The sequence below is a fragment of the Dendrobates tinctorius genome, unplaced genomic scaffold (assembly GCF_039654945.1).
Source record: "Dendrobates tinctorius isolate UK_male_01 unplaced genomic scaffold, ASM3965494v1 ptg000191l, whole genome shotgun sequence".
NCBI classification, from domain to species: Eukaryota; Metazoa; Chordata; class Amphibia; order Anura; family Dendrobatidae; genus Dendrobates; species Dendrobates tinctorius.
This window is the reverse complement of record NW_027361858.1, coordinates 13,871,305-13,891,101: the sequence shown is the minus strand read 5'-3', so window position 1 is coordinate 13,891,101 and position 19,797 is coordinate 13,871,305. Positions and strand designations below refer to the sequence as shown.

At 47.4% G+C, this 19,797-nt stretch overlaps 1 protein-coding gene across 2 annotated transcripts in view; it reads left to right on the top strand.

Annotated features, from left to right (window-relative positions):
* The window catches only part of ACO1 (aconitase 1), a 104,125-nt gene that overhangs the window by 43,116 nt on the left and 41,212 nt on the right, over window positions 1-19,797 (top strand). For both annotated transcript variants that reach the window (XM_073552465.1, XM_073552464.1), the window contains exons 7-13: window positions 1,721-1,860; window positions 1,975-2,146; window positions 2,979-3,079; window positions 3,212-3,328; window positions 3,753-3,912; window positions 4,377-4,512; window positions 5,607-5,691. In XM_073552465.1, the coding sequence (XP_073408566.1) occupies window positions 1,721-1,860; window positions 1,975-2,146; window positions 2,979-3,079; window positions 3,212-3,328; window positions 3,753-3,912; window positions 4,377-4,512; window positions 5,607-5,691 (911 nt within the window). The remainder of the gene's footprint in view (window positions 1-1,720; window positions 1,861-1,974; window positions 2,147-2,978; window positions 3,080-3,211; window positions 3,329-3,752; window positions 3,913-4,376; window positions 4,513-5,606; window positions 5,692-19,797) is intronic.

Genomic DNA, 19,797 nt, shown 5'->3' with positions numbered 1-19,797 from the left:
CCCAGACCTGGAATAAAGCATTCTCCAACTTCTGGACAGTCTGTGGTGCAACGTGACATTGGTGGATGGAGCGAGACATGATGTCCCAGATGTGCTCAATGGGATTTGGGTCTGGGGAATGGGTGGGCCAGTCCATAGCTTGAATGCCTTCATCTTGCAGGAACTGCTGACACACTCCAGCCACATGAGGTCTGGCATTGTCCTGCATTAGGAGGAACCCAGGGCCCACCGCACCAGCATATGGTCACATAAGGGGTCTGAAGATCTCATCTCGGTACCTAATGGCAGTCAGGCTACCTCTGGCAAGCACATGGAGGGCTGTGCGGCCCTCCATAGAAATGCCACTCCACACCATTACTGACCTACTGCCAAATCGGTCATGCTGAAGGATGTTGCAGGGAGCAGATCACTCTCCATGGCATCTCCAGACTATGTCACGTCTGTCACATGTGCTCAGTGTGAATTTGCTTTCATCTGGGAAGAACACAGGCCTCCAGTGGCGAATTTGCCAATCCTGGTGTTCTGTGGCAAATGCCCAGAATCCTGCACGGTGTTGGGCTGTGAGCACAGCCCCCATCTGTGGACGTTGGGCCCTCAGACCATCCTCATGAAGTCTATTTCTAACCTTTTGAGCAGACACGTGCACATTTGTGGCCTGCTGGAGGTCATTTTGCATGGCTCTGGCAGTGCTCCTCCTGTTCCTCCTTGCACAAAGGCTGAGGTAGCGGTCCTACTGCTGGGTTGTTGCCCTCCTACGGCCCCCTCCACGTCTCCTGATGTACTGGCCTGTTTCCTGGTAGCGCCTCCAGCCTCTGGACACTACGCTGACAGACACAGCAAACCTTCTTGCCACAGCTTGCATTGATGTGCCATCCTGGATGAGCTGCACTACCTGAGTCACTTGTGTGGGTTAGAGTCCGTCTCATGCTACCATGAGTGTGAAAGCACAACCAACATTCAAAAGTGACCAAAACATCAGCCAGAAAGCATTGGTACTGACATGTGGCCTGTGGTCCCCACCTGCAGAACCACTCTTTTATTGAGTGTGTCTTGATAATTGCCAATAACTTCCATCTGTTGTCTCTTCCATTTGCACAACAGCATGTGAAATTGATTGTCAATCAGTGTTGCTTCCTAAGTGGACAGTTTGATTTCACAGAAGTTTTGATTTACTTTGTTATATTCAGTTTAAGTGTTCTCTTTATTTTTTGGAGCAGTGTATTAGTGATAGGCAGAATCTGATCATTTAGACAGCATATGTCACAACGTTTAGGCTGCCTCCACTGACAGCTTAAGACTCTGATTCTAATTCTGGTTTATACATTGGGCTTTTTGCAGTACTATTGATGACACTATTTTGTTTGTTGCAGCTTGCTAGTCCTCCCAATGATTAACTACTGTTATGTAGTATTTGATATTCATGATCTGTGTTAATGTGTGCCAATCATTCACAGGGGAGAAATCTGAGCTGTCAAACATTTGCCACAGATTGGGTTATACACAGCTCCTGTTTGAGAAGACTAGCAGAGCTGCAGCAGCTAATACAATCAATTAACTTCTGGTATCCAATTGATATTTTGCAATGGCAATGATTGAAAAGTAGAAACATACTTTTACCCTCTTTTACTCTCTTTTTTTTTTTTCAATTTGTGTATGTGAGATGGCCATTTCTGGCTGATGGTTTTTGCCATCTGTTAACCCGTTACCTTTGCTTGATCAGGTGTTGGAGGAATTGAAGCTGAGGCTGTCATGCTTGGCCAACCAATCAGTATGGTGCTACCGGAAGTAATTGGGTATAAATTGATCGGGAACCCTAACCATTTAGTGACTTCTACAGATATTGTGCTGACTGTGACTAAGGTATCTCTCTCTTTTTTTTTTTTTACTTTTATTTTAAAAAAATTTCTTGTGACTTTTCCATTACCAATGTGAAAGACAAGCCTCTGTCTATAACGTTGTGTGTCTTTATTGCAGCACCTCCGTCAAGTTGGAGTAGTGGGTAAATTTGTAGAGTTTTTTGGCCCTGGTGTGGCACAACTTTCCATTGCTGACCGTGCCACTATTGCCAACATGTGTCCAGAGTATGGCGCCACTGCAGCATATTTCCCTGTCGATTTGGTCAGCGTTCAGTATTTACAGCAAACTGGTAAGGGAAACCCTTTATTATACATATATCTACTGTAGTACTTATGTAGTTTAGCAACAGAGAAGCCAAATAGTTTTCAATCCTGTCTTCTGGCAATGTGCCATAGACTAATGAATGCCACCCTTGATTTCTGCTGTGTGAATGTACTAAGCCTACAAATTCCATTTTTAACCTCATTTACATTCTTCTAATCACACTTTTGCTAGCTGTCCCTACTTAAAATTTTTGGTATGCCGTGATATGCAGAAATGGCATTCTTCATGGTATTTTTAAGCGGAATAGGGTTTCTTTTTTTTATGCAGTTTATTAGTTGGTGATTAAGTGTAAGAATCTTAATAGAAGTGACTTTCAAGCCTTTAAATGTAGCATGGAAAAGCAAACCTAGCAATGGTTTCAGGCAGACCAGAGAAAATCTTAGCAAGGTTTAGGAGCCAACACTTTCAATTGTAAGACCAGACACCAACTGCTCCAAAAATGTAAAAAATCACTTGGTCACACCTCCTCGTTCCCCATCTAATGATCCTTCGAGCAATGTAGCCTTTTTCTCTTTCCTTCCCCAGTCATGACAAGCCTGCACGTTCCTTAATAAGTCCTCCTTGACATTTCTAGTGTAAAGCACAACCTCCCCCTCCAGTTCCTCAAGTTGCAGACAAGAAATTGTTACTTTAAGCCCTCATTTCTTGAAGCTAAGGCAGTCATGAGTTTCTGAAAATAGTCACCCCAAAGAGCAGAGTGGCTGTAGAACGCAATGATAAACCTTGTTGGTCCTTAGAAGCCTAAGTCTAAATGCTTTTCAAGTCATCGACTAAACCATTCGTACTATGTGTCCCAGGTCGTGAAGAAGACAAAGTGAAATACATCCAAATGTATTTGGAGGCTGTTGGTCTATTTAGGGACTTCAGTAATACCGTCCAGGACCCTGACTTCACCAAGGTAATAATGAATCGGATTACCCAAGCACTTGTTACATATAGTACAGCCAGGCTTTGTGTATAACACACCTAGTATGGATGTCGTATTGTCCGCAGCATATGGTCGGTCACTAGGCATATATTCTCTCCACAGGTGGTGGAGCTGGATCTGAGCACTGTGGTGCCCTGTTGTAGTGGACCCAAAAGACCTCAGGACAAAGTGGCCGTGTCTGACATGAAAACCGACTTTGAGAGTTGCCTAGGGGCCAAGGTAAGAAACGCCGCTTCTTTACCATTCGGACAGCAGATTTTCTATTCTTGTTACATCTTCGATGCTGTCATTGCTTGATGTGACAGACCAAAAGCCTATGGCTGCACTTTGGAAAAGTCAGATGTCATTCTAAATTTCTGACCAATACATAGATGGTAGCTTTGTATGATATAATATTACCAAATACATAAAGGGGTCTCCAGATTCTGCCAGTTAGGAGGTAGATTTGGTGATTTGCAGCCACACAAGGGGTCTGGTAACACACCATGACACAATTGGTACAAGACATATTGCCATTAAATTGCAACCCGGGGCTTTGGATCTGGAAAGTAAAGTGGGTTCCACAGATTAAATACGCCATAAAATGCCAGCCAAAGCAAATTAAAAGGGTATTTTTTATTTATTTATTTTTTTTTTTAAACAGCAAGGGTTTAAAGGCTTCCATATCCCTCAAGGACACCATAATGACAAAGTGAAATTTGCCTATAATGATGCAGATTATGAGCTGACCCATGGCTGTGTGGTCATAGCTGCTATTACCAGCTGTACCAACACTAGTAACCCTTCTGTCATGCTGGGCGCAGGTGAGCACCACTTATTTTAGTATTTTCATTTGTGGTTGGTTTGTTTTTTCCTTTTATTGGAACCTGTTTAATTGGGGGGTGACGCGTTTGACCATGTTTTAGGGGACCGTTACACTTAAAGATGCACCAGCGATCCCGACAACGATACGGCCTTGTCAGAAACGCTGGTGCATCGCTACATGATCGCTGGTGAGCTGCCAAACAGGCAGCTTCACCAGCGATCAGCACCAGCGAGGACGCTGGTATCTAAGGTAAATATCGGGCCGGTCGCTGATCCCCGTCACACACAGCGATCTCGCTGGTAAGATCGCTGTGGCGTCACAAAATCAGTGATCTCACTAGCGAGATTGCTGTGTGACGGGGCCTTTAGTTTGGCATGCTTGGTATTCGAGGAAATTGTCTCCATATTATAGTTGTGGATGGGAATTATGCAATCTCTGATTTTTGTGATTTATTTTTATTAGGATTATTGGCCAAAAATGCAGTTGAAGCTGGACTAACTGTGAAGCCTTACATCAAGACTAGTCTGTCTCCTGGCAGTGGGGTAGTGACTTACTATCTTCGAGACAGTGGCGTCATGCCTTACCTTTCCAAGCTTGGGTAGGTTTCCCTAAAAAGAAATGATAACCACAATACTAGGTATAAGAAAAATTAATAGATTATACCTTGCACATCGACACTCACTGTCTAACACAGCTCCATTATCTTGTGGGGGGGGAGGAGTGGGAATGTGGATAAAATTAAACTATATTGTAAATCATAAATTAAAATATGATGTTTGATTTAAAATGCAGATTCATACATCAAAACATGTATATCGGATCACCGTGTGTGTGGTCTAATCGCCTGGGTCTTGGTGGATTACATTTAATATTTGATTTGCAATAATGTTTAATTTTATCCACATTCCCAGTCCTCCCACCTTTTTCCCCCTTTATCTTATGATTATAATTTTGTGTTCACATTGTGGATTTTGTCCTATGAGCATTGGACTCCTTTTTGCTCCATTATCTTGATTGAGGCAGTTCTTTATTGGTTTAAAGGGTTAGCAGATTTCAGAGAATGCTAAATGGGCCACAGCCCCTTCACGCATGGTCTCTGGTGGTTCCTCAAACTTGAAACCCCACCTATCGGCATATTCAGTCACTTGGAGAACCCTATATCATTTTCAGGTGATCTATATCAACAAGGGGATCTGGCGAGACTGCAGGAATTTTAGACTTGCATGCACTCCTTGTTATCAGTCACCCATGCAGATTTCAATGTCTAAAAATGTACCTTTTATCTCTAAGGTGATGCCCATATTGATTTCGCATCACCCTGCCCTGCAGCTTGGATCTTGGGGCGGAAGTGGTTTAATAATTCAAATTCAATCTTGACTTTTTTTTTTTTTTTTTTTTAAACTTAAATACCAATGAGTTGGCTTGTCAAGAAAATTGGAGCAATGGCCGGATGTGAGCATTGATCTGCGCTTTACAGGTAGAGCTTCGTTCAGTGCATCCATCCACCACCTTAGCTAAAAGCAGCTCATCAGTGGGGTGTCAGGAGTCAAAACCCGCACCCTTCTAATGTTAATTTCTGTGGATACGTCATCAATGTTAGATGCCTTGATAAGTCCTTCAATTTATCCATTGTATCAATGCTATGCTGTGATGTTGAAGTCGTGTGTTAATTTCATACATTACTTTTCTCAGCTTCGATGTTGTAGGCTACGGTTGCATGACTTGCATTGGAAACAGCGGACCTTTGCCTGAATCTGTCGTGGAAGCCATTACTCAGGTACAGTGTGGTATTAATTGAAAATTACTGTGGGCATAAGCATTCCCATGCAGGTAGCTGCTATCTGCCTGCCTGTTGTACCCGGTGCTAATCTCCTGCCAGCAATTCAGTGGCTCTCACAGACATGACGTCGACAGAGCAGCGGCTTCTGTTCCACTCTGACTGGGCATGACTTCAGCAGTCACGCCTGTCAACAGAGCAACCTGTAAGAGGAAGAGCTGATCTACTGACGTGCGGCAGCTATAGCGTCGGCTGGAGCGGTCATTGACTGCTCTGTCATGGGGCCGGGTAGAAAAGTTTTCAGGCCCATAGTAAAAAAAAAAAAAAAAAAACTTACTCCTGGATAAATCTTTTAATTGCAGGAGTCTGGTAGTGGAGTCTGGCATGTGCGGCTGATTATTATGTCTAGACCTATTCTATTGTTATATCCCTCCACACTGTTTGGCTTGGGGACAGCATTAGCATTTACCAATGGGTTGTTTGGAACTTCCATTGGCAGCCTGATTTTCCATTACCTTAGCTCTGCTTTCTGTAGTGGACTCTTCATTTAAATGACTATATATTGAACATTTTTGCATTCTTAAGGGGGTTTTACACTAAGCGATATCGCTAGCAATATCGCTAAAACGTCACTGGTTTTGTGACGTTATAGCGATATTGCTAGCGATATCGCTATGTGTGATACTTACCAGCGACCGGCTCCCCTGCTGTCCATCGCTGATCGCGCGAGAATGTCCGGCTCCATTTCTCGTCGGGCGCTTCCTGCTGGGCTTCCTGCTGTGACGACGAACGACGCTGGACGCGGGCGGGAGGACGCCAGGATCGCTGTGTGTGAAAGGTGAGTATCGTGCGCTGCGTCGCTGCTGAATCGCTGTGAGATCTTTCTGTATGAAAGCTCACTAGTGATCATTTAGCGATGCACCAGCGATCCTGACCGGGTCGGATCGCTGGTCGGATCGCTGGTGCATCGCTAAATGTAAAAGGGCCTTTAGTTCTTATTTGATTAACCCTTGTTATACCGTAGTATTTTTTTCTTATATGGTTTTGTCATGGTATTTTACTACTATTGACTTACTACTATTGACTTTTTTCTTATATGGTTTTGTCATGGTATTTTACTACTATTGACTTAGTTTTTGATTCATAGCACTGTGCACTTTTATTCCCTTTGCACATTTATTTGCCTCTACATTCAGTATATTGAAATTGACCATATTGAGGTTATTTAGTCATATTATGGATTTATTTTTTTTCCAAGAACTACTAGAGTATTTCTTGTGTGGTGACTCCTCCTTTTATTGAGACGACATGTTTTTTTATGTGTGTTTTTTTTAATTATATTGACATAGACTTTTTTTTAAATTTTGATCTCTGCTTTGTCTTGGATGTCATGCATCCTGGCTTTGGTGTATACCTTTAGGCCAAGTTCACAAGTAGCGGAATTCCCGTGGAAGTTTTCACGAGAATTCCGGAATTCCATTCCGCGGGAAAATCGCGTTTTAAATTCCCGCGATTTTCCCGCGGAAAAACTAGCGATTTGCAAGCGGAATTAGCTTGCAGAATACTACAGTTTTCCAAGCGATCTGTAGCATCGCTTGGAGAACTGATTGACAGGTTGGTCACACTCGTCAAACAGTGTTTGACAAGTGTGACCAACTTTTTACTTTTGAGGCTGCCTATGCAGCATCAGTAGTAAAAAGATCTAATGTTGAAAATAATAAAAATAAAAAATCGGGTTATATTCACCTTACGATGTCCCGCGATCACCTCAGTGATGCTCGCGTTCCCAGTAATGCCTTGCGAGACCTTTGACGTCGAGGTCTCGCGAGGAATAGGGACCGCTACAGTATCGCGAGACCTCGACGTCATCAAAGATCTCGCAAGGTATTACTGTGAACGTGAGCATCGCTGAGGCCCGGGAAGGCTGCGCGAGACATCGGAAGGTGAATATAACCGATATTTTTTTTTTTTTTTTTGTTTTTTTTTTTTTTGTTTTGTTTTTATTCTATTTTTTACAGGGATATGGTACCCACAGCCCGGAGGACAGTCTCCTCTCCTCCACCCCCTGGGTACCATCCGCAAATGTTCTGCTTATTTTCGCATGGTGGGCACAGCCACATGCGGAAAGTAAGCAGAACAATGCATTCCTATGTGGGCGGAATCCCCGCAAAATTAATGAGCATGCTGCGTATTTTTCCGCGATGCGATTCCGCCGCGGGAAAATCCGCAGCATTAGCACAGCATTGCGGAATCCCATAGGAATGCATGGGATGCTGTTTTTTTTTGCATTTTCGCAAAAACACAAAAAAAAATGCGACTTGTGAACGCAGCCTTAATTGTAGGGTCAGATGGTGAACAAAGAAATGGTTTAAACTTTTTCTTCATGCGTTGTCCAGTAGTTTGTCATTATCTGGTGCATTTATGTAGTGCCCGCCTGATATTAGTATGGGCATTACAAATGGACAGGCACTGCATCACACACTTGTGTGACTTGCCCCTTATGTGTGCATTTATAATACTAGGCAACCACCCTGTCCGTGAATGGGGGGTCTGCTGTATCCTCTAGTGCTTTTTTATTGTGACCTGGTGTTGGTAAGTGAGGCTGCCGAGTAGGTATCCAGTCTGAGTCAAATTGTAAACTATTGTCCACAGTGTCCTACTCGCTTGTAAAATCCATGGTGTATGTATTAAATGGGCACTGTACTTTCAACAAACTTTTGAAGCTAATGTAAAAAAAACCTCTAGAATAGATCGTATCATAATTCTTTCTTTTCCCTTCACCCATGACAGCACACCTGAGAGAGGGATCCGCCCCGCCAGGACAGGAACCTACTGAGATATAAGGGGCGGCACCTCTCCCCTGCTTCAGTTTGGGTTCCTGTCCTGGAAGGAACCCCACGGTCGACGATGCCGGTCATGGGCAAAAGGAAGAAAAAAAAAAAAAAAAAGCCCAGCCCCGTCCCGGCGCAGGAAGAACAGGTATCTTACCTGTAGCGCCGGCTGTCGGGTGCTGGAAGCACAGTCCCCGGGCCCTCCGGGGTTCCAGGTTCGTGTTGGCGCAGGTGGGATCCTCGGTGGCTCCGGGGGAGCCCCCACCACGCCGCCCTCCCCTCGCGCGCGCCGCATCTCGATCCCCGTGGCAGGGGAGAGACACTGGCTTCTTCCGGCCGCTGACGTCAGCGGCGCTAGGGATTCTGGGTGCGCTGGCTGACGTCAGCAAAAGGCGACGGTGTAATGGCGCCGGGTGTGATGCCGGTTGGCTTTCGGAAGCTGTCGGCCGGCGGTCGCAGGGGAGGGGGAGACGCTCACCAGGACGGAGGCGCGTCATTTAAAAGGTGAAGCAGCGCCAGGCCAAGCGGTGCAAGATGGAGTCAGATCAGGAGCGTTCAGTGTCCCTGCCTCCCTCTCAGCCCTCTGGCAGAAAACATGGAAGCCGTTAAAGCAGCAGTCGCCCCAGCCGCAGGTCGGGGGACTCCTCAAGGTCCAAAGAGCACAGGTCACGTGCTCCGACGCAGCCTCCCGAGTCCGGTACCCTTGATTTCAGGTGGTGAGTGATCTTCGTGAATGCTAGCATTTTTTGTTAATAGGGTTTCTCTGTCTATGTTTGACCCCTGTAGGAAAGGCCCAAAAAAGCAGGAAGCAAGAAAAATAGGGACTGCGCCATATGTAAAGCGGCCCTAGCAAGAGACTGGCAGAAAGATCTCTGTGCCGGTTGTATTCAGCATCAAACTATGGCGGAGGAAGCGCCTAGTTTCGCGGCTAATCTCATATCTGCCCTTAGGTCGGAAATGGAGGGTTTAATTAAGACCCTATTGAAAAAAAGGAAGAAAGGTAGAAAGGATCCCCCTAGTTCTCCCTCAAATTCCTCTTCAGCCTTGTCCCAATCGGAACAGGCGTCCTCATCAGACTCCTCAGACAGTGACACAGGGGGTAAGACATGTTTTCCCTTCACCCATGAAAGCACCACCTGAGAGAGGGATCCGCCCCGCCAGGACAGGAACCCACCGAGACATAAGGGGCGGCACCTCTCCCCCGCTCCAGTTGGGTTCCTGTCCTGGAAGGAACCCCACAGTCGGCGGTGCCTGTCATGGGCAGAAAATGGACCCAGCCCCGTCCCGGCGCAGGAAGAACAGGTGTCTCACCTGCAGCGCCGGCCGTCGGGTGCTGGATGCGCAGTCCCCGGGCCCTCCGGGGTTCCCGGTTCGTGCAGGCGTCGGTGGGATCCCCGGGGTCTGCGGGAAGCCCCCACCACGCCGCCCTCCCCTCGCGCACGCCGCATCTCGATCCCCATGGCAGGGGAGAGACGCTGGCTTCTTCCGGCCGCTGACATTCGGCGGCGCATTGCATGCTGGGTGCGCCGGCTGACGTCAGAGAAGGGCGACGGTGTAATGGCGCCGGGTGCGACGCCGGCCGGCTTTCTGAAGCGGCGGTCGCAGGGGGGAGGGGAGAGACGCTCACCGGAGCGGAGGCGCGGTATTTAAAGAGGAAGGCGGCAGCAGACGGCGGTGCAACATGGAGTCAGAGCAGGAACGTTCAACGTCCCTGCCTCCCTCTCAGCCCTCTGGCAGAAGGCATGGAAGCCATTCCAGCAGCAGTCGCCCCAGCCGCAGGTCGGGGGATTCAGCAAGATCCAAAGAACGCAGGTCACGTGCCCCGACGCAGCCTCCGAGTCCGGTACCCTTGATTTCGGGTGGTGAGTGATCTTCGTGAATGTTAGCATTTATGTTAATAGGGCTTCTGTTGTATGCTCACCCTGTAGGAAAGCGGGAAGCAAGAAGAACAATATGGATTGTGCTATATGTAAATCTCCCCTAGCAAGAGATTGGCAAAAAGATCTCTGCTCTACGTGCATTCAGCGGACTATGGCGGAGGAAGCGCCTAGTTTCGCAGCCAATCTGATATCTGCCCTAAGGTCAGAAATGGAAGGCTCGATTTAAGTCCCTATTGAAAAAAGGGAAAAAAACCAGGAAGGATCCCCCTAGTTTCCCCTCGGATTCCGCGTCAATGTCATCTCAGGCGGAAAAATCATCCTCCTCAGACAGCGACATGGGGGGTAAACCATGTTTCCCTGTAGAAGACACAGACGCCCTCCTAAAGGCCATCAGAGCTACAATGGGCCTACAGGAAGAAAAGGCGGCTAAAACCCTAGAGGATGTTATGTTTGGGGGGCTTCAGGAGAGGAAAAAACAGACCTTTCCGGTAAACGAGAAGATCCAGGCACTTATTGAGAAAGAGTGGAAAAAGCCCGAGAAATCGGGGGCCCTTCCATCCACTTCCAAAAGACGATATCCCTTCGAGCATAAGGATGCAGAGATATGGGACAAAATCCCCAAAATAGATGCAGCGGTGTCCAGATCCTCCAAAAGGTCGGCCCTGCCCCTGGAAGACGCAGGGGTTCTTAGAGACCCACTAGACAAAAAGGCGGACTCATATTTAAAGCACGCATGGGAAGCGACAGCAGGAGGACTAAAGCCGGCAATAGCGGGTACTTGTACGGCACGCTCCCTCATGATCTGGTGGCTGCAGCAGTTAGAAGAAAAGCTGGCTTCAAGGGTCCCAAGAGAGAAAATCTTATCGGAGATGTATCTCTTGCACGGGGCAGCAGCTTTTTTGGCCGATACCTCGGCGGACTCTATGCGGATGACAGCCAGGGCAGCGTCCCTATCAAATGCTGCTAGACGCGCGTTATGGTTTAAGGGCTGTCCAGGTGACCTTCAGTCCAAGGCCAAATTATGTTCTCTCCCCTGCGACGGTCGATTCTTGTTCGGCAAGAACTTGGACGATATACTGGAGAAAGCAGGCGATAAGAAAAAAGGCTTCCCCAGATTTCCTATGGATCAGAGGAGACAGCCCTTTCGGAGGGGAAGATTCAATAGGGGGCGCCCTCCTGCTGACAGGAGAAGATGGGAGGATAAAAGAAAAAAAGAATCGGGATTTATGTTTGGTGGAGGCACCTCCACCTCAAGAAAGTCGCCACAGTGACGCCAGTGTTCCAGTAGGGGGGAGATTGGCACTCTTTTACCAAACCTGGGAGAAGATCTCCTCCAACGCCTGGATCCTAACCATCCTAACAGAAGGGCTGAAAATTCCCTTCATCCGTCAGCCAAAATCCATAGTCGTCATCACACCCATCAGGAAGGTGACCGAAGAGCAGGTGGCCTTAGAAACAGAGATCCTGAGCCTGATAGACAAGCGGGTACTCTCCGAGGTACCACGCCTACAGGAAGGGAAAGGGTTTTATTCACCCCTTTTTCTGATAAAAAAAAAAACCCGATCAAACCTTCAGGACAATCTATGGATAAGGAACTCGACCTTCAAGATGGAATCAGTAACTACGGCGGTGAAGCTGCTACACCAAGATTGCTTCATGGCCATGGTTGATTTAAAGGATGCGTATTATCCCATCCCTATCCACCCAGATTTCCAGAAATACTTGAGGGTAGCACTTTATATTCAAGGCACGCTAAGGCACTTTCAGTTCAGGGCTCTTCCGTTTGGCATATCTATAGCCCCGAGAGTTTTCACCAAAGTCATAGCGGAAGTGACTGCCTTTCTCCAGATTCACGACACGGTCATAATACCATACCTGGACGATTTTCTCATAGTAGGCAGCTCAGAGGACCACTGTACAGAGCAGTTGACCCGGGTGATCAACTCCTTGCAGGAATTAGGGTGGATAGTCAATTTCAAAAAATCAAAATTGCAACCCCTAAAACAGACCTTCCTAGGATTCGTACTAGACTCAGAAAAGCAACAGTGTCTGCTCCCAGAGTCCAAAATAGAAAAGGTGCAGAATCTGACCTTCACGGGCCAAAACCAACCACGTATGACCTTAAGAAGAGCAATGTCCCTGCTAGGTACCCTAACATCCTGTATTCCGGCGGTCAGGTGGGCTCAGTTTCACACCCGGCAACTCCAGTGGGAGATACTAACAGCACAAAGATTGCTAAGAGGGCGTTTAGAAGGAAAGCTGGAGCTTTCCTTAAAAACCAGAGACTCTCTCAATTGGTGGCTGGACAAAAAAATCTGACCTTGGGAATACCGTGGGACAGACAGGCGTCAGATATAATCTTAACAGATGCAAGCTCCTCGGGGTGGTGGGCACACCTAAGGGGCATCATAGGTCAGGGTTCTTGGACGCGTCAAGAAAGGGAAGCATCCTCCAACCTGAGAGAACTGTGGGCAGTGAGCAAGGCCCTAAGTCACTTCATTCCGCTACTCCAGGGTCGAAACGTACGCATCATGTCAGACAACAAGGTAGTAGTGGCATACATCAATCACCAAGGAGGGACAAGATCACACTCCTTAATGGAAGCGGCGACAGACATTCTGAGCAGAGCAGAAGAACACCTACACTCCTTGATGGCCCTACATATAAAAGGGGCAGAAAACATAGAGGCAGACTTCTTGAGTCGCAATACCCTGAAGCAGGGGGAATGGGCGCTAAACCGGTCCGTTTTTCAGAAAATAACTCGGCTTTGGGGGAAACCGGTGATAGACCTCTTTGCCAACAAACCCAACAGGCAAACAGAAAGGTTCTGCTCTCTAAACCCAAGAGAAAATCCATGGGCAGTGGATTCATTGCACATCCAGTGGAACTTCAGACTAGCTTATGCGTTCCCCCCCCAGTGGCTCTGATCCCAACAGTTGTCAGGAAAATCAGAAACGATCAGGCCAGGGTGATTCTAATAGCTCCATTTTGGCCAAAAAGGCCCTGGTTTGCGCTACTACGAAGGATGTCCCTCTCCGATCCATGGGTTCTACCAGAAATCCCGGACCTACTAGCTCAAGGTCCAATATTCCACGCTCAGGTCAAAGGATTCCATCTGACGGCGTGGAATTTGAAAGGTCGCTTTTAACGGATAGCGGGTTCTCCGCCAGGTTGGTGGCCACCCTGCTAAAGAGTAGGAAACCAGTGACGACTAACATCTACGGCAGAACATGGAATAAGTTCCTGCAGTTCTTAGGTAGGCCGTTAGGGAAAGATCCCTCGATTAATGCCATCCTGGAGTTCTTACAATCGGGGTTGCAGATGGGGTTAGCAGTGAACACACATAAAGTTCAGGTGTCTGCACTAGGGGCGCTCTACAACTGCAAATTGGCATCTAATAGATGGGTAGCCAGATTTATTAAATCCTGCCATAGAGCTAGGCCTATCCCAATACCCCGGATAGCCCCCTGGGATTTAAACCTAGTGCTAGAGGCCCTTACAAAAGATCCGTATGAGCCATTACATCAGCTACCCCTAAAGTTTCTGACCCTAAAAACAATCCTGTTAGTGGCCCTCACGTCAGCCCGCAGGATAAGAGATTTACAGGCTCTCTCAGTAAATCCACCTTATACGCAAGTCTTTCAGGATAGGGTAGTGTTAAGAACAGACCCCGCATATTTGCCCAAAGTAGCATCAGATTTCCATCAGGGTCAGGAAATTGTCCTTCCATCTTTCTGCGAGAACCCAAAAAATCTGGGGGAGGAAAAGTTCCATAATCTAGATGTTAAGAGAGCTCTTGTAGAATACATATCTATGACTAGCCAGTGGAGGAGGTCCCAGTCCCTATTCGTAGCTTTTCAGGGTGCCAGGAAAGGCTATGGTGTTTCAAAAGGGACTATTGCTAGATGGATTAGGGAGGCCATTAGTGTAGCCTACACAGCTAGTGGTATCCCGATTCCTGACGGCATCAAGGCTCATTCCACCAGAGCCATGGCGACCTCCTGGGCCGAAAATGCAGAGGTATCGATCGAACAGATTTGTAAGGCCGCTACCTGGGCCTCACCTTCAACCTTCTTTAAGCACTATAGGTTGAATCTATCCTCCTCTGCTGACTTGACCTTTGGTAGAAGGGTGCTGCAAGCGGTGGTCCCACCCTAAGGTGTTTCGAATCTCCAAAAATCTCTCAGGTGGTGCTGTCATGGGTGAAGGGAAAACCACCATGGTTACTTACCAGTAGCCGGTTTTTCCGGAACCCATGACAGCACCACCTGAGAGAGGGATCCGCCCCGCCAGGACAGGAACCTACCGAGACATAAGGGGCGGCACCTCTCCCCCGCTCCAGTTGGGTAACCATGGTGGTTTTCCGGTGACAGACACAGATGCCCTCCTAAAAGCCATTTGGACAACATTGGGCCTACAGGAAGAGAAAACGACAAAAACCCTAGAAGACGTTATGTTTGGGGGGCTCCAGGAGAGGAAAAAGCGTACCTTTCCGGTGAACGAAAGGATTCAGGCACTCATAGAGAGAGAGTGGAGGAAGCCCAAAAAGACAGGGGCTCTTCCCTCCACCTCTAAGAGGCGATACCCTTTTGAACACAAGGACGTGGAAATATGGGACAAAGTCCCAAAAATAGACACGGCAGTATCCAGGTCTTCAAAAAAAATCGGCCCTGCCCCTGGAAGATTCAGGGGGGTCTTAGAGACCCACTAGATAAGAAGGCAGACTCATATCTGAGGCATGCATGGGAAGCGACAGCAGGAGGACTAAAGCTGGCGATAGCGGGCACCTGCACAGCTCGCTCCCTCAAGATCTGGCTGCAGCAGTTGGAAGAAAAATTAGCATCAAGGGTCCCAAGAGAGAAAATATTGGCAGATATGTATCTCTTGCATGGGGCAGCAGCTTTTTTAGCGGACACCTCGACAGATTCTATGAGGTTAACGGCCAGAGCAGCAAATGTATCAAATGCTGCTAGACGAGCACTTTGGCTTAAAGGCTGTCCGGGTGACCTGCAATTTAAGGCTAAACTGTGCTCTCTCCCCTGTGATGGTAAATTCTTATTCGGAAAGAACTTGGACGACATCCTGGAAAAAGCAAGCGATAGGAAAAAAAAGCTTCCCCAGGTTCCCAATAGAGCAGAGGACAGCCCTTTCGGAGGGGCGGAAGGTTCGGTAGGGGGCGTCCTCCGGCCGATAGAAGAAGATGGGAGGCTTTATGTTTGGTGGGGGTACCTCCACCTGAAAAAAGTCACCACAATGACGCCAGTATTCCAGTAGGGGGGAGATTGGCACTCTTTTCCCAAGCCTGGGAAGAGATCTCCTCCAATACCTGGATCCTAGGCATCTTAAAAGAAGGCCTGAAAATCCCCTTTATTCACCAACCGAAACCCGTGTTCGTAGTTACCCCTATCAGAAGAGCAGCCGAAGAACAATTGGCCTTGGAAGCAGAGATCCTGAACTTAATAGACAAACAGGTCCTTTACGAAGTCCCAGACACACAGAAGGGAAGGGGGTTCTATTCACCACCTTTTTTGATCAGGAAACCGGACCAATCATTCAGGACAATTATAAACCTCAAAGGACTCAATCGGTGGATAAGGAATCAGACCTTCAAGATGGAGTCAGTGACTACGGCCATAAAGCTACTACATCAAGACTGCTTTATGGCTGTAGTCGATCTGAAGGATGCATATTATCATATCCCTATCCATCCAGATTACCAAAAATACTTGAGGGTAGCACTTTATATCCAAGGCATACTGAAGCACTTCCAGTTCACAGCTCTTCCGTTTGGTATATCCATAGCCCCGAGAGTGTTCACCAAGGTCATAGCGGAGGTAACAGCTTTCCTTCGGATTCAAGATAGTCATAATACCCTATCTGGACGATTTCCTCATAGTGGGCAACTCCGAGGACCAATGTACTGCACAGTTAAGTCAGGTGACCGACATCTTACAAGAATTGGGGTGGATAATAAATTTCAAAAAATCAAAACTACAACCCCTAAAGCAGAAGACCTTCCTGGGATTTATCCTGGACTCAGAACGACAGGTGTGTCTGCTTCCGGAGGCCAAAAAAGAGAAGGTGCGGAACATGGCTTTGTCAGCCCGAGACCAACCTCAGATGGCGTTGAGGAAAGCAATGTCTCTTCTAGGCACCCTGATGTCCTGTATTCCGGCGGTCAGATGGGCTCAATTTCACACCCGTCAACTCCAGTGGGAGATACTAGCAGCACAAAGAGCGCTAGGAGGGCGTTTAGAAGGAGGTCTAGAGCTTTCATTACAGACCAGAGACTCTCTCAACTGGTGGCTGGACAATACAAATTTGGCCGCAGGAATACCTTGGGACAGACAGACAGACGACAGATGTGATTCTAACAGACGCAAGCTCCCTGGGGTGGGGGGCGCACCTAAGGGGTCACGTAGGCCAGGGATCCTGGACACCTCAAGAAAGGAGGGTATCCTCCAATCTCAGAGAATTGTGGGCTGTGAACAAAGCCCTAACCTACTACTTTCCCCTACTCGGGTCGTGAGGTCCGCATCATGTCAGACAACAAAGTGATGGTGGCATACATCAACCACCAAGGGGGAACAAGATCATACTCTCTCATGAAAGCAGCAGACGACATCCTGAGCAAGGCAGAGCAACACTTACATTCTTTTAACAGCCTTACACATAAAAGGGGCAGAAAATATAGAGGCCGATTTTCTAAGCCGCAATACTGAGGCAGGGAGAATGGGTTCTAAATCAGTCCATTTTTCAAAAAATAACGCAGCTCTGGGGGGAACCAGTGATGGACCTCTTTGCCAACAAGCACAACAGGCAAACACAAAGGTTTTGCTCCCTAAACCCAAGGGAAGATCCATGGGCAGTGGACTCTCTGCACATTCAGTGGGGCTTCAAGCTGGCCTATGCGTTTCCCCCAGTCGCTATGATCCCAATAGTGGTCATGAAGATCAGGACCGATCGAGCCAGAGTGATTCTGATAGCCCCATTCTGGCCAAAAAGGCCCTGGTTTGCTCTACTACCAGAGATCTGCCAGAGATCCCGGACCTTCTAGCCCAGGGCCCGATACTCCACGCACAGGTCAAGGGATTCCATCTGACGGCGTGGAATTTGAAAGGTTGCTTTTAAGGGGTAAAGGGTTCTCCCCAGGGTTGGTGGCCACCCTGCTTAAAAGTAGGAAACCGGTGACAACTAACATCTACGGCAGAACATGGAATAAATTCCTACAGTTCCTAGGTAAGCCGTTAGAACAAGAACCCCCGATTAGTGCCATCTTGGAGTTTTTACAAGCAGGTTTGCAACTAGGATTAGCGGTAAATACACTTAAGGTTCAGGTATCTGCACTAGGGGCACTCTATAACTGCAACTTGGCAGCAAATAGATGGATAGCCAGATTCATCAAATCATGTCATAGGGCTAAACCTATTCCAATACCCAGGAGATAGCTCCTTGGAATTTAAACCTAGTACTAGAGGCCCTTACAAAAGAACCATATGAACCATTACATCAGCTCCCTGTAAAATTTCTAACCCTAAAAACAATCATTTTAGTGGCCCTTACTTCAGCCCGTAGAATAAGCGACCTGCAGTAAATCCACCCTATACACCAGTTTTTCAAGACGGGGTGGTGCTAAGGACAGACCCCGCTTATCTGCCTAAGGTAGCGTCAGATTTCCATCGAGGTCAAGAGATTATTCTCCCATCCTTCTGTGATAATCCAAAGAATCCAGGGGAAGTAAAGTTCCATAGTTTGGACGTTAAGAGGGCCCTGCTAGAATACATATCTGTCACTAGCCAGTGGAGGAGGTCCCAGTCGCTATTCGTAGCTTTTCAGGGTGCCAGGAAAGGCTATGGGGTTTCAAAAGGGACTATTGCTAGATGGATTAGGGAGGCCATTAGTGTAGCCTACTCGGCTAGTGGTATCCCGATTCCTGACGGCATCAAGGCTCATTCCACCAGAGCCATGGCAACCTCCTGGGCTGAAAAGGCAGAGGTATCGATTGAACAGATTTGTAAGGCCGCTACCTGGGCCTCACCTTCAACCTTCTTTAAGCACTATAGATTAAATCTATCCTCCTCTGTTGACTTAACCTTTGGTAGAAGGGTGCTGTAAGTGGTCGTCCCTCCCTAAGGTGTTTCGAAGTCTCCAAAAATCTCTCAGGTGTGCTGTCATGGGTGAAGGGAAAACCACCATGGTTACTTACCTGTAGCTGTTTTTTCCGGAACCCATGACAGCACCCGTATATTCCCCCCCTTTTCACCGTATGGGTGTGCACAATTAGTAGGGTGCTTTTGAGTGATGTGGTGTCGGATTAAACATGTAACTAACCGGGAAGTCCTCTCAATGCTCTGTAGCCCAACTGAAGCGGGGGAGAGGTGCCGCCCCTTATATCTCAGTAGGTTCCTGTCCTGGCGGGGCGGATCCCTCTCTCAGGTGTGCTGTCATGGGTTCCGGAAAAACCGTCTACCGGTAAGTAACCATGGTGGTTTCACCTCTTATGAGTCACTTCACCCACTGCCTCCTGAAAGCCTTATCTGGTCCTTTTTTTTTAAAAAAAAAAAAGTACCATATTTTTAAGATTAGAAGACACACACTTTTTTCCTCCAAATATGGCTAGAAAATGGGGATGTGTTTTATAATCCAAAATGAGCTTACTGGAGGGATCAAAGGAGGCATACGTGTTCACTTTCACAAGCATTTTTACTCAGTCGGCAAAATTCAGTCACCGTTCTGCAAGTCATAACATTTCCACTAATTCTTTTATTATTACTTTGGCTAGGATAGTGGGTGCTGTGTGATGAGCGGGAAGGACATGTTTGCGAGGTTAGAGGAGTGGCACGGCTGTCTCCACTGAACTTGGAGCCAGAAAAGGCTGTATGCAATAACGGTGAAAACCTGGTAGCAGCCCTACAATGGAGCAACCTTACACGCGTGCAAGGTCGCTGTGTGCTCGCTTCCGACGGTTGCACCCCGCAGGTTATTGACTTGCATCGCTACAGAGGTCTTTTGGCCTACCGTTTAACCGTTTGATTTGCTATGTTGCAACATGGTGGAATTCCATTCTGCACATGTTGCAGCAGCGACAAGCCCTGGTGCAGTATGTGGTTTTTTTTTTTGTTTTGTTTTTTTGCATAGCCTAGGCCAACACAGTACGGATATGGTGCAAATCACGCTTGCGGAATGGGCACAGGTGAGGGACCTCTGCACCCTTCTGCACAGTTTTGAAATGACTACTAAGATGGTTAGCAGTGACTATGCCGTCATCCGCATCACTAATCACTATTCTGGTCATCTACATAACGGAGCACACTTTGAATAATCTGCTCGAGGAGGTGGTGGTCCCAGAGGAAGAGGTGGAAACAGAAGACTATTTGGAAGGGATAACATTATCT